This window comes from Hetaerina americana, unplaced genomic scaffold, assembly GCF_022747635.1.
Source record: "Hetaerina americana unplaced genomic scaffold, ioHetAmer1.1.p SCAF_4, whole genome shotgun sequence".
Classification (NCBI taxonomy): Eukaryota; Metazoa; Arthropoda; class Insecta; order Odonata; family Calopterygidae; genus Hetaerina; species Hetaerina americana.
The window spans coordinates 36,368,513-36,384,388 of record NW_027286985.1 but is presented as its reverse complement, the minus strand read 5'-3'; the positions used below and the strand labels follow the sequence as shown (position 1 = coordinate 36,384,388).

At 41.8% G+C, this 15,876-nt stretch overlaps 1 protein-coding gene across 1 annotated transcript in view; it reads right to left on the bottom strand.

The window, feature by feature from the left end:
• Window positions 1–11,166: 11,166 nt before the first annotated feature.
• The window catches only part of LOC139692158 (5-hydroxytryptamine receptor-like), a 688,417-nt gene continuing 683,707 nt past the window's right edge, over window positions 11,167–15,876 (bottom strand). Inside the window, exon 3 of the mRNA XM_071590220.1 lies at window positions 11,167–14,826. Within this exon, the coding sequence (XP_071446321.1) occupies window positions 13,857–14,826 (970 nt within the window). The 3' untranslated portion in view covers window positions 11,167–13,856. The remainder of the gene's footprint in view (window positions 14,827–15,876) is intronic.

Genomic DNA, 15,876 nt, shown 5'->3' with positions numbered 1-15,876 from the left:
AGAAAGTGTGAGTCACAGATTTACGACAATATTACGCTCATCAATTGTAAGGAAATATAATAATGGTGTAATTTTATGAACCACTAATATTATTAGGACTCCACTGTTGAATGAGTTTTCATCGAATATGAACTCTGTATTTCCCACCCATACCTTTTGAAATTCATTTCCGTAGTGTATTTCATTTCAAAATCGTTTTTCAATAAAGGCGAGTGGGGAAACTTATAACCTGGTAAATAACAAGACTGTTTCCAGACGCTCATCACCACCGGATGCCCGGATGCTAGATGCTCGTTAGTTCAAATATTTATATTCGAATGTGTGACGAATTAGTCAGATTTTAGTACTAAGTGTCAAATTTGGAATTTGTGTTTAGAATGTACATGTAAATATGTATATATATATATACTATGTATATATATCTATGCACATATATACTATGTACATATAAATATTTGTATACATACATATATAGATATACATATATATATACACATATATAAATATATATTCATTCACATGGAAATAAAGGAAAAGGAATAGGAACACAAATGAAGGACAAACGTAGGAGAGTTGGGGAAGGCGGATTCGAGCTAATCACAAGCGCAAAAATATTTCCTTGACCGGGACACCGGATCTTTCCACTCCCGGGCCTATGCTCTAACAATTTAAGCTATCACACATCATTTACACAAATCTGCTGGGGGTTAATGCAATCAAGTGCCCCGTTTCTTTGGCGAGGAGAAGGCGCCAGGGAGGTGTTTCACCCACCAAAAGAGAAATGGACGACACAAGAGGAAAGCATAGTAGGTAAAGCAACCATGACCATCAGCCCAGGCATGAGCATGCCCAGAGAGGCTTGCCCGGGAATCAAACCTGGGCCCCTCCGGTCAGTAGTCCAATAATCAGTAATCCTGGACTACCGCGACCTCTGTTTCTATCCTATCTCTCTCTAAACATTTATATATATATATATGTATACATAAATATATGTATCAAATGTATATATATATGTATTTATGTATGTAAACATATATATATATATATATATATATATATATAGTAACCAACCCGAAGGTCGGTTTAGTAGGTGATGGTAGAGTTCACCCAATACTAAGCCCTATTCGGCGTGTGAAATTCACACATCAGGGTAGGGGGGCCAGTTCCTTTCCCTGTGCCGGTTATGGTTTCCCAGGAAGACCTGGTACCCGAAAAATCACTTAAGCCTGGGTGGAGCTGCAGGCGCCCAGAATGCCTTGCCCGGGAATCGAACCCGGGACCCTCCGGTCAGCAGTCCAACGCTCTACCCACTGGACTACCACGACCCACATATATATATATAATATATATATATATATATATATATATATATATATATATATTTACACACACACACATACACACATACATACACACCCACCAATGCGGCAAACTCACGGACGGTGGGCGTTTCCGGAAACGCCCATCGGCTTTGAATTTCACAAAAAAAATCTCTCTTTTAATTGTTTAAGCGTCTGTTTAACTAATACATAATATTTGAACGCATTATACATATTCAAAAACTAAAGCCACCAACGGGCGAAAACATTCATACAGATATAAGTATAGGGAAAAGAGATAGAGAGGACGTGGGGAAGGGCAGTGGGGGAAGGTTGAAGTTTGCGATTCCAGGCAGGAAAAAGTTTCCTTGACCAGAACCTGAACGATTTCCCTGGAATTGGGTTCAAATGGCTCCCTAGTGTCATCTCTTGCCCGAAGAATCGAGGATATTGGGAGAATGTATAAAATGGTTGTTTGAGGCGTGACTTTATGGAATAGATTTATTTTTATAATGAAAAAAGTGTTCCCTATGGGAGTGCTTCCCCGGATTTCTACCCTTCCCTTCAGTAGGCAATCCCTCACTGACCCACCTTCAAACGATGACTCCACCCTCCCTTCCATACCCAAGTTACCAACCTTTCCCCTACCAACTATAACAGATGGATGTCTGTAAAAGTTAGTACCTAAATATAGTATAGCGTTGGATGTCGAAACCCGGGTCGTGTCTAAGTAAAATTCTATGGAATTACAAATAATGCGTAAAGCATAGAAATTCCACTACTTTTTACTTATGCCCTGGATGAAAAAATGCACTAACCTTTTTTTAAATACTTTTAATAAACCTGAACGTGGGTTCCTGTCTTTTAAAAATCGTGGTGGAATACTATTAAGTTTGTTTTTTATCACTTATTAATGTTTGAAACCAAGCCACCAAGCCAACCGTAAACTTGAAGCTACTTTAATGATCGGGAATTGAGATAGAGGGCGTGCTTATGAACCTGATCTTAAAAAAGGAGGTTTCATAGAGGGGAGGGATGAGAGAGAAGTTAGATCGAAGAGCGATAGGTCACAGGATGAAATGGAGAGGGACCCTACAACTTTGTCGAGCTATATAAGAAAATAATTCACAGCATGAAATGGGTTTCATTTTTAAAAGCACTATCAGGTGTTTACGGCTGAATGCATTCATATCGCTTCCCGAATCTATCTTTTCTATTTATAGCACTGCCATGACTCTAGGTGTTGCTCCCAGAAACGCAGCACGTGCCGTGAAATTAGCGAATTAGAACCATCGAGAGTTTGAATAGAAATATGGATCTACATGAATGCGCTCATTTAGGCATCATTTAAGGTAAACAGATTCTTATGTGTCCGATAATTTGTTTTTCTACCCGTTACAATGTCGTAAATTTTCAATATATGCTATACTGCATTAATTCAGAAGATGTTGAAAGGTAGGAATGAACGTCAGAAGCGTAATTTGACTCCATAAGATGTAGATGTTGTCTTCCCCGAAAGGAAAATTTGAGATGTGGGTACATGACAAGTCCGCTGGACATATTTTTTTCAATTTGAGGTCCATTGCTAGAGAGTCCGGAGGTTAAATAACTGTGGACAATGACATACACAAATAGACTATTGCAGTTAGCTAATTATTAATTTAATTCAAGTAATGTAGGCATAAACACCTCCTAAAGGAAGCAAGTTATATAAATTGATTATTTCATTTAAATGCATATTTACTGAGCATGGGAAGTAAAATCTCTTATATTACTTTTGAAGGGCGTATTTTAAAATAAAAATATAAAAAATAATCATACAAGGTGCAATAAATGTAGTCCAAATTGTTTGATAACAAATTTGAGAACGCGAGTAAAATGCGAGAAATTTTACCTATTGGTAGTGTAAAAATGCTTTTCGAATCTTAGCGATACCTTTCGTTGCGATGTTATCTAAAACTCCCTCCGATAATGTAAGCGTACCAATTGAGGATTTCTTTACGTTTTTACATTTTATAAATGTTAAATCGAGTGTATTCGAACAGTTACACTTTATAAACCAAAGCAATGGGTGCACAACAATTCATTTAAGATAGAATTAATAATTTATACTAGAATACCGACGGGAAAACAGAGTTTATGCACAACATGGGGAGCGAGCTATTTCCCTCACGTAAACCTTGAATTGTACATTTACACAAACGATATCGTGGAAATATACCAGACGCACCGCACCGTTCATTTTCTATTTACTTTTTTCCAAGGGTTTCCATCAACGCTTTGTCTCACGCCCTCGCCGAACACGCCAACGGAATCAACCCGAAATCGCATTTGTTCTCGCTTCCTGACGCACCCCTGACGCCTCCAGGAGGACAGAACGGCATGGTACTCTTTTAATACGTTAGGAAGAGGGGGGCGGTGGGTCTAAAACCTCCCTTCGCACCGCAGACGAAGAGAGGAAGAGGAAAAGAAGGAAGCAGAACGACGGAAGGAGGATGGCATACGCAGAGGGAGAGAGAGAGATATGGGAGGCAAGCCCTTAAATGCAGCGTAAAGTCCGAATGGGGTTTCTGAAATATTTAGGGGCGCCGGGCGAACTCGGGAGCTCAGTAAGAGGTGGGGGAGCGGGAGAGTTGGTGGAGTGGGAGCGCATGAGAGAATGGGAGGAGTTTTGAAGGAAGATCGGAGGTACAATGGGAAGAGGGGTTCTACTTTTTATGGGAACGGCCAAGGACGTGTGGGGGCGGGGGAGGGGGAGTGGGGCAAAAGTAAGGCTACCGTCGTCGGAGTTGCTGGTGGAAAACCTTAGGTGGAGGGGAGGAAAGTGTGAGGTACCCTGTCCTCGTTGGAAGGAGGCGCCTCTCTTATGCCTCATCTTCGGACAAAGAGCGGACGTACACCCGCTTGGAATCCGGAATGCAGCCGCGGGACTCCTGACGAGGGATGACGGCGTGGATGATTAAGATTAAGGGGGTCGCGGAAACTTGTGTGGCCTCGTTATTCAAAAGACGTGGGGGGCGCATTAAGAAAACCCCGGGTGCGGGTGGTCTGCGGCGGAGTCGGTTAGCTGTTGCTTCCTCGGGGGCGAGGGATCCAGAGGTCGATTGATGGATTCGGCACGGAAATGGAGGAGAGTCAGGGTGTGTGGGTGAGTAGGGGGTGAGTCAGGCGATTAGCTTACCGCCCTCATTCCTGGGCACGCACGAGAGTTCTCTTCGGGGATTCCGCAGTCGTTAAGGAACATATTTTTCTTTCCCCGACCGGATAATCAGTGGAGTGGTGCACTTGTTCCGACTAACCCGACAAGGTTTATCGTGGGGTCGAATTCCATCCCGGGTACGAATGCTACTTCACCACGAAATGAATCTCTCTCTCTCTTCGGTTCGCTGTTAGCCACTACTTAAGAAACCTTTCTTAGAGAACTATCAAAAACTCAATTACCTGCTACTGTCTAGAGATATTTTCTGGGACCGGGAATGGAGTGTTCCACCTAGGTCGAGAGAAATTGTAACGGCTCGATCTGAGCGAATATCACGTAACAGCCGAGAATGGGATTGGTGGCTCGTTACTTCGCATACTGTGAACTTTTGCCCTGCGGTCGTTTCTAAGTAGCGTAATAAGACGGCTAGCTAGTATAGTTGACCTCACCTTCCGTGGGGTGCCTTTCTTGAAGATACACGTCGAATTATAAGTCCTCCGAAACCAACCATAAATCTAGCACAAAACTTCTTAACTCACATAATCTGAAATGCAGAAGAGATTGCTCTCGGATTCGCCGTGAGTAATCCACAAGGACTTACTAATTGAGTTTGTGACTATGAGAGGAGGGTGGATTGTGGGTTCTGAGGTTTGAAATGTCATTCAAAACGTTAATATTATGAGCAGTGGATTGAAAGTGAATAAGAATTAGTGGATGAAATATTTTGTATTTGTAAGAGTTACAAGAAGAAAAATATGACGCTAGGAGTTTTATAAAGCACCATCACTAATTAGCATTATTACCGGAGGTCAACTGCGATGACCTAAAATATTCATTTAAAGATAATTTCACCAAATTCATAACATAAAGCCTCCCTTAACTTCCATCGCTGACCGGTTTGTTTTATACTGCTGTCATGGAAGCTGTTTAATTTTAATTTCGCTCTGCAACCAAATGCCAAATGTTTCTATTGTTCTATATTTTTCGATGATTTCGTCATTGAACGGGGAGATTCATCAATATTTTAAATTACTTCTGTGACTTCCTTGTGGAATTAGAAATATAAATGTATTTTAATTCTCACCGGAATTAAATCAAATAATTTCATCATGATAAAAGATAGTGAGTTGTAAGTGATGGTGAAAGGAAATTTAAATTGACATTAGGAAATTAATTCCGATAGAATGCAGCAAATTTGACGGCTTGCCTATCGAAAGATACGGCAATGTATCTCTAACAAGACCATGTAACTGGCGAAATATGCTAATCCTTCAGGTAAAGATAGCTGACTATAAAATTGAACATTCACTTAAGAAAGAGAAAGACCTACCTACATCATGCCGCTTACTCGCAGACGTGAACTTAGGGTGGACTTGAAAAAGGTTTTGTGAAAAATTAAGACGCTTCTCGTATAAAATGTAAGGCTTTCTTAGATAAGGCAGATATGGATCAAAGGCTTGAAAGTTCTACCGTAGATATCCACAATCTTCCAAAGTAAAAGGAACCTTTTGCACTTTCAACTACGAGGTAAGGTTTCATTACTCGATTAGGAGTCCTAGTTTCAAAGTTCTGCGCGTTTATTTCCCGACTCCCTTAATTGGAGTGGAGAAATTATTGATACCGCAATAAAATATTGATTCTCAACGGAAACCATTAGAGATATCTTAGATCGCCCTTAGATTACTTATCAAAATTCTGATTGAATGTGATGATTAGCTAATAAATACGTAATAATACACGTAGTACCATGTGAATTGTATCATCTCAGAGAAAGAGATGGTACCATGAAAAAACACTATGCATTTGAGTAAAGGCGTAGTGAAATGATATCATATTATTTACTATTGATACACCATCAGGACTTCGTTTTGATTTTATGCGTCTTTTGATAATATACTTTTACATTAAGCCTTCATTTAGTCTAATTGTAGTTAATATTCAGAGTAACATGACAACTGACTCCTAATAATTTGAAGGTTTTTTCAATGCACGCAAATGTTGAAATATTTCTTCTTACCTGAGTTCCCTTTGCTCCCTTAGTCAATTGTAGTAAAATGCCATTGCCAAGTTGTAACTTAACCTTCCTCCACAATCAAAATCCTATCTCGTCATAATTATCTCCCCATCCTGATTGCCACGGATGACCATGGCTTTCGCGTGCTTCGCGTAGTGAATTACGTCACACCTGTGCATTGACGATCCCGTCCTACCTAAGATATCTAATATTTTTTGAGGAATTAATATAAATAATTGATTCAAAGCCATCTACATAACTAGTGGAGTGGATAAATAGCTCCAAGAGAGCTGTGAATTAAAAGGCAGTTTTTATTCGGTATTTATATTCTTCAATAATACCCCAGCCGTAAGTTTCCCCATGTGTTCAATGGCACTAGCTTTCGGCAGCTTATGTAACCGGTCCCACCCAGGCGCCTCGAATCAAATGTGCGAAAAAGCATTGGACCTGCGTGTTGATCCTTCCCATAGCAGTTCCCCCTGCCCATATTGAGTGAAGTCGTGAAAGAAATAAAAAAAACATGGGAGTGAAAGGCGCACTCACTACTACCACGTTGAGAAGGAAAGAGAGAGAGCACACAAAATAAATTTGTGTGCTCTTTTGCGAACTATTTAATCAAGGGAAGTCGACGGCCCGTCGGGTCGCCGATGGCCCTGTGTGCGGAAGCGGCTTTTGGGGGGAGGTAGGGAGGATGAGGGGAGTGGAGAGAGAGACAGAAAGAGAGAGGGGAACGGAAAACTCGCGAAAGAGGATCTTTTTCCTCGAAACACATACATATGTACATATAGAAAGATATATATTTCTTTTTTCTTCCCTCAGCTCGTGCCGACTTCGCAGCTCAAAAGGTCGTATCCCTTCTTCATCCATTTTCGAGACGATCCCTGTCTCTCTCCCCTCATCTTTTCCCACCTTCCCCCGTCTCCTCCCCTTCCCACACCCCCGTCGTCACTGACGCCACGTTGGATTCGCGACTCCTTCTCCTCTCCCCTCCCCTCCTAACCCTTCCCACCGCAACTCCCAACCGCCCCGCCTCATGACCCCGACTCCCCTTTTTAATATCAACTCTTGTGCCTCATATCCCCTGTCCCATTCTTTCCCTCTCCTCCAGGAATCCCTTTCACATCCTCGAGAAACTTGTGGACCCCGGAGTGGAAAGAGGACGGCCATCCACTCACACGGGCAGCACAACTTACACATATGCCCCTCCCCTCCCCAAGCACATCTCCCTTAAACCTTTCGCGAGAGTCGTAGTACACGTTTTCCCGTCTCCGCGCTCTCACGCCCTTTCTTAAAACGCATTCCGGTCTCCCCCCACTCTTCCTCCTCTTCGCCCTCTCCCCCCTTACCCTTTTCACCCTCGACGTTGACCCTTTCTCCATCTCTCTCCTCTATCTTTCCTTCCTTCCTTCCTGCTTCCCTTCTGGGAGCACTTCTCCTCGCTCACTTTTTTTAAAGCTCGGGAACCTTCTTATTTAATGGAAATGCCACCAACAACGCTGCCCTCCTATCGTGCTATGGTAAAAAGTTCTTTACCTGGCGGAGTTCACTTTCCGAGACATAGAACAATCGTTTCCTCTAAGTCTTCCGCCGCAGTGGCCCCACATCTTTGAAACTCCCTCTCCGCCTCTCCGGAAATGCATATCTTTAGCCAAATTTAATTAACGCTTTGACACTTCTTCACCATTTAGTTCATGGAAGTAGTATTTAGGGGAGGGGTGACCAACAGATAAGGTTATTTGCGTCATGAGGGATGCGCAGGAAAGGATGAAGGGTGAGCGAAAACCGACGTCGGCATTAGCCTACTGTTAACCAAAGGCGTCCGCAGCTCAATGTCCAATCCGATGTACTCGCTCAAAGTGCCCTCCAAAAAGCACCTCAAATCGGGATCGAGATACCACTAAAAAATATTCAACGCCGCCGGGTTCCGAACCCGGGCCACTACGATAGCCACTGCACCATCTCGATCCCCATCTAGTTCATTAACGGCCAAAATATTTCTGTGCCACTTGCAAGTGGAATGTTTTCTCTTTTCGGGTGCGATGTATACTTTTTTATGCTGCTGTCCATGTTGTCGTGTCCATTCATGGTGTGGTGGCCCATTCATAGAGATTGTGTAGATGAATAAATAAAGCAGCCGTTATTACTATGCTTTATGACTATAAGGTTTTGGCATAAAATTTCTGCTATTCATTTTATTTTTTTTTTGGAATTGACCCAAGGAAATTTTGATCCCCAGGCATAATTATCTATTCATTCATTTATTTTTAATCCACTTTCTCCCTTTCTTCCCACCTTTATCTTCTCTCTCTCTCTCTCCTTGCTCCCCATTCCAATTCCATTGCTACATACACCTCCGCCCCATCTCCTTCCCGCACGAACCCCATCCTCCTTCCTCCTCCCCAACCTCCGACGACGCCTCACCCACCAGCCCTCCCCCAACTTCCCTTTCCCTACGAGACCTTTCAATAGGGTTTTGATTTCCTACCGTCTCCTAAACCCCTTCTCCCAGAGAATCCCCCTATCTCTCCCCCTTTCGAGGCCGTGTGCGCCGGGACAGGGTTAGGGGGATAAAACCCTGCGTTTCGGTGCGAGGGTGGGAAGGGATATAAGGAGATATAGGGAGGGGAGGATAACTTCCACGAACTTCCTTACCAAAAGCGAGCACGAACACGAGCGCCAAATCGGGCGGACGCTGAGGTTCTTGGGAGAGTTAAAAGTAAAAAAAAATAAAAGAATGGAATTTTTTTTCTCCTCTCTCCTTTCCGATATATATATATATATATATATATATATATATATATATATATATATATATATATATATATATATATATATATATATATATATATATATATATATATATATATATATATATATCCGTCTCCATCTCTCTCTCACTTCGCTGAGGGATTCCATTTCTCCCATCACTCCTCGTCTTTCCTTCCTCACCCATCCCTCTCCTCCCAGGATGCCTTCTACCACCCTCCCACTTACTCTCCTTCCTCCCACATCTTCCCAATTTCCTTCCTGCGGGAAGAGGCTTACACGAAAGAGGTTCTGACACCGCCTGCTCCCGGATTACTGCGCACATCCGTGGACCGCACCGGCGCAGCGGTGGTCGGCGGACGGGAAAGAGGATGAGCACCACAGGGAGATGACTGCGCGAAAGGTTTTAAACTTTTGCCGGGCGGTTTTTTTTTTTAACTTATAATCCAGAATGACGTAATAAACCCACGTGTCCGGAATCATTCCTTTGGAGCGGGAAGAAGAAGGGGAGGAGGGAGAGATCATAGAGCCGTGGAATCAACTTAAGAATATCCGAGGTCCAGAATGGTACTTTATTTCCGGGGTGGATCTTGATAGAACAGCACTGAGAAAAATCCGGTAAATTCTGTTCCGGATTGACCTGAGTAAAAAAAATAGCAGAAAATGAGAAGAGAGAACGACTGCCCATCCTAGGAAGGATGTACGATTTTAATTGGTTAGTTAGGTTCGCATCGATAGTCTTCTCTAATCTCTGGGCGTACTTCAGTAATCTTCTGCATCAAAGTTTCCGCGTGAGATTTTGGCGAAAGATATACGTTTTAGTTGGAAAGCGAATAGTTAATAGGACCTATAAAAAGGCTAATTAAGTATATAGATAAATAGTTATAGGATATGATATTTCATTTGCAAATAAACTAGTTGCATGAAAATCATGGTAAGATTTTCCATGGAATAAAGCCTCGGGGCTGCAAAAATCATGGGTGGGCGACGTATAAGCGCGCGGTGAGCAAGATAACTTCTTACAGTACAGTACATCACACTGGTTCGCACTGATGAAAACCACCATTTCATTAGTAAAATGCAACGAGAAGGATTTTTATTCTCCGATTAACCTTTTTTTTATCAGAAAGAAAATGATACCACCGAAATTTAACACCAAATTGATGCAAATACAACCCTTTGTAAGAGGCACGATTTCTCCCTGGAGAATCATAATAGTGTGAAGGTTACGTTCCGCCCCCTAGTTACTTTGCGAATGTTGCATGGCATCTGAAATTCTCTTCGCTCCGTTGCATAAAAGTACTTTACGCGTCAATTCTACCCAATCATAAGCCGAAGGCTAGAGTCACCTGGAAGAAATAAAATACAACCATTTTTACTGTAAGCATTACACCAGTAATTAAAAGTTAAAACGTTGCGAACGAGCTCATCATCACTAGAAAATATTTCTGTGGGTTATTCATTATGTGAACTATAATCAGCAACATATACTACAAATCCAACTGTCCATATGTGTGAACTAAATAAGACAAGGCAAGGAGGTGGATATCCATGGATGCCGTTGAGGATTTCATTCTTCCCTCTTGTTAAAACGAAATTTGGAAATCATTGATGTAGTTACATACATTCACATTTCTCTCAGACTTCCTTTAAATAAATGTATTGATTGTAAAGTTACTTTGGTGCAAAATGGGAGCTATTAAGCATTACAAAAGTATCTCTGAAAGCTGAACATCAATTGAAGCCAATCCTAATGTGACCATCAATCTAATTAGCACAGTTTTTCATACAGATCACATAAGATGAGCGAACATTGGGTACATTTGATTTAAAACTAAGCTTCTAAGACAGAAAGATATTATATTCAGAATAATTTATTGTTCATGTCGACAGGTTGAAAGGAAATACATAAACACTATATAGTGAACAGTATATTCTTGGTAGACAAAGGTGTTCTCACAAAGATATATTCACGTGGTCCGATAATTCCACATGATTTAGATTGCGAGGCTGAGAACAAAATAGCATAACAACCCAAAGCATGAAGTTTTATTCACGCCAAAGCAATGATAATCACACGGGAGAGCGAAAGGCCCATCACATTTGGGGGAGGGGGAGGATGGTGGGGGGGGGGATTAAGCACTGCTATTTCAAGATGGCGTGACACGCTCCCGTGCAACAATGCCGCCACGCCCTGGGGGCTCACAGGGCGTGGCGAATGAGTGCCTCTGCGCTGCCTCGCCATCTTGGGGTCACTGCAAACACTGGAAGAAGCCGTGAAAGCGTCATGAATGTGCTTATTTTTTGGGAGTAGAGTTAAAAGGTGGTCCGTCCGATGGCGTTTATGGGAATATAGGTTTCATTTCCGGGAATTGAAAAAATACACCGATCAGAAGTAGTGTTTATCTGATGTTTACTGAAAAAAGACATGTTTTGAGGGGCAAAAGCAATGTAATATAGAGAAAAGATTTATTCGTATCCGTGTGCACTGTTACGGTGATTTCTTAATAAATAAAATAGAATATTTTCTGTAGTTAGGTTAAAAATTCAAGGGAGCTACATTCTTTGCATCACAATCATTGATTAGAGCTAAATACATTTCGGCTGCGAATATTTAATTTTTCCAAGCACCTCTGTTTTTGATGGACATTACATTTTGATGCATCTACTTTTACTGAAAGATATTAGTAAACAGTTCCCATTATTTAGGAAGTAAATTCAGGGTAGTTGAATAACCCGGTTTATAAAAGTTGTCATTTTAAATATTCAAATAACCACTGATACTTTGAAAAATGGAATGAAGAAAGGTGTCGCCGATTCCATATGGTGATTCATCCTAAGTGAGACTAATTACTTGATTTTACACAATTGCCTAGCCGTAGTCACAGTAAATAACACACCGATAATATGTTGACGCTAAAATTTAAAATCATAAACTTTTAGACATAAAAGAAGAAATCACTGGACAGGTTAGAGACCTAATGTCATATTTTGTTATTTCACTACACAACACGCCAGCTAATGTCTCCTCTCCATTTGGGATTAAAACCGTTTCTAAAATAAAGAGAGGTTAAACCGATTTAAAGTGAAATGAATGGATTAAATAGGTCTCAGTATTAATTCGTTGTTAACACTAAAAATATATGAGATAATGAGAAAACCCAGGATTATTTATGCTCTGACTGAATTGTAGATAACTAGCTATTTGTTTTTCAATGAGTGGCTGAGTTTAAGAGGGCCAATGTGGGATGAAACGACCAATCAGGAGCCGCCATCTTCTGGTACCAATTTCTCGTGGAAGGAAATCTTAAATATCACCGGAGAAGGAAGAGTCTTAACAGTCATTTGTTCTTCCAGTAAGGTTTATCTTTCACTCATCATGCACAAACAAATTATTCTTCTTTTATACTTTTTCCCAGACGCAATCCTACAAGAGACAGGATTACACACACACAAACACTAAAAACCGAGAGCAAGTTTACTATGTCTACTGCAAAACCAGTTTTCATAAGTATATACATATATATTTGGAATTATAAAATCCCACACGAATTCTGTATTAACAAATTACAGCATATTTTTACTTTGCAAACACGACAGATATATGATGATGCATTCACCAAAAGGTATTAACACTGCCATTGGTATTACAAGAAACAATCAAATGAAATATGAAAAAAACTACTCAAGATAGCTAAAAAAGTTACCAGAGTTTGATATTTCTTCAATAAAACACTTAGCTGTCGCTTTCTACGTTCTAAACCATCGACCATTGAATGCGAGTTAAAAAAACATCTGAAATTTAAAAAGTTCCATTCACACTGCTATGTCTCTGAATTTATCCATTCGGCAATCGAAGGCTTTCCAGGTTCAGTTTCAACATCTTATATCTTACTAAAAGTAAGTGTTGCTACTTTCCCATATGATAAAAGTTCTGTGAAACATTTGTTTGAATATTTTTCATTAAAAACATTATTACATAATTTTACATAATTACAATATTTTCTGCTTGTAAACATTGACCTATCTCCATCTCCATCCCTCTATCAGTATCATGAAAAACTCTCTTATCTTAAAATACACAAAACGTCGTGTTTGACCGCACGCGTTCCGGGAAGATCAATTGTTTCAAACCAGAAAATAACCCGTTTCGAAGTATTTGTTTAAACTCTTTATCAATCATGCAAGAGCTTTCGTTATATGCCGATTGAGTTCGACAAGGTAATGCATAGACTGTCTCAAATATACCCCCGCCTGTCGTGGCGTCCAGCGCCAAGGCGTTCCAAACGATTAAAATAAAAATAAAGAGAAAAGAAAGGAAGTTTGCGTTGAGAGTCGCAAAGATTGTCCTGGTCCGTCACCATCTTACTTTCCTCAGTTCCTGCCGCCGCGTGTTGTCGCCTCACGTGGCGCTACAATCAACTTCCGGTGGGCGACCACGTGCTATCCTAACGAAACGCGGCAGGCGGCGTCTCCTCGGCCTCCCCGCCGGCACCTCCTCCTCCGCCAAGGGACGGAGGGCCGCGCCGAAGGAGACCGCCGCTGCCGCCGCCGATCGTCACTGCAGGTACCTGACGCCGAAGTGCCTCCTCCGGACGCTCCTCCTCCCGCAGAGAATCCTCTTGAAGGCGTGCCGGAACTCCGGGCTGAAGATCGTGTATATGACGGGATTGAGGGTGGAATTGAAGTACCCCAGCCATAGGAAGAAGGACATCATGTATTGGTTAAAGTTGCACGTGCTACAGACTGGATACACGATCGCCAGGATGAAAAAGGGTAGCCAACAGAAGACGAAGGCCCCCGTGATGATAGCCAGCGTCTTGGCCGCCTTCCTCTCCCGTTTCGTATCAGCCGTGTCCTTGTTTCGCCTCGGCTTATGGTGGTGGTGATGTTGGTGGGAGCCTCTGACTTGCGGGGACACGTCGCCGAAGTCTGTCTGGGTCGGCGGGTCCGCCTGCAGCCCGTTGGCGAAAGACGTCTTCTCCGGGCTCGTGTTGGCTGACGATACGTTCGTGAAGGCCGTGGTCGTGGTGGTAGTCGTCGCCTCGGATATTGTGGGCAAAGGACGACCGACGACCACGAGGGCCGCCGCGGCCGCCGCCCCCGCTCCCACCCCAGCACTGGGGCCCATGGACATCCCCGCCACCAGTCCGCCGATGCCGGTTCCCATGCTGCCAGGGGGCCCGGGCCCCGTACCGACGGCCCCTCCCCCTTTGGGGTTGCCTCCGACCTTCCTCCTTTTCCGAATCCTCTTGCGAGCCGTCTGGAATATCCTCCAGTAGAGCAGGAGGATAACCAGGAGTGGGACATAGAAGGAGGAGCAGGTGGCGAATATCTGGTAGGCCACATCCTGACTGACGAGGCAGGTTTTGTCGTTGATGATCCTGGTCTCCCACTCCGGGTCCTTCCAGCCGAAGAAGGGGGCGATGCTGACCAAAAAGGCCGCGCTCCAAACGGTCAGGATCATCACCCCGATGCGCCGTGCCGTCCGCTGATGGATGTAGTCAATGTTAGTTACAGCCCAGTACCTGTGACGTGAGAGAGATTGAAGACAATGAAGTTGGAGGGAGACAGGGAGTCAAACTAAAAATTCAATAATAATTTAATTGGATAGATAACTTTAGCACTGTGCGTAGAAAACGTAAATAATCAATATTGATTATTAAATTACTGATTATTTAGCTATCGATTTTAAGTTTGTTGTGTGAAAAAATAACAAGTTTATTTATTTAGTAATTAATCTTGAGTTTCCACTTTTTCTTGTTCACTAAATTTGCACAAACATTCAGACACATTTTCTTTTTCACTGAAGCTTATAACTCATTAAATATTAGAATGCTTGAGCGTCCTGTCCTTTCAATCATGACGCTAATTGGATGCAATCTCACTAGAATCAATCGTATTATTTAGGATAAACAGTCGTCTGAGCCTTCCCAAATATTACTAGAGGTTTTCCTCGCACGGAAAAATTCCACAGTGAAACAAAAATTCCATTGCGATTGGACCGGATATGTTGTACATTCATGGGCCTTTAGATACACTTTTGATTGTAAATCGCCGTCAGTAAAACAATGAGAATATATTTATTCTGAAAAAAGGACTTGGCAATATTGTCCTTTATTATGAATGAGGGTTGAATACACATTTCACTCCATGCGAAGATAACACTGATATTATGCGAAATGAATTCGTTTTCACTTATTGGTTGACACAAAAGTATAAGAAAGTATTACACTGTTGTACTCTCGAAACATTTTAAATACTGTATAGTTATTAAATCAAGCAAGGAACATGTGAGTTCTTAAAAAATAGTAAAATATTGAACTTTTTGGATCAAGTCAATATGAATTACAATTATTCTACAGATACAGCTATTCTATACATGTGCAAGTATTCTGTAGGTATTACGGAGTGGTAAAAGTTCAGGAATTCTACTTTCGGAGTCACCACATCGCGGGCTGACTTTTGAAGAAAGCAATTTCGACAAATGTTTCTTATGTGAAACTGCTGTCACGAATATTAAACTCATAGTCCAATCTTGGACTAATGTTTTCCATTTTGTTGCAATGTAACTTTTC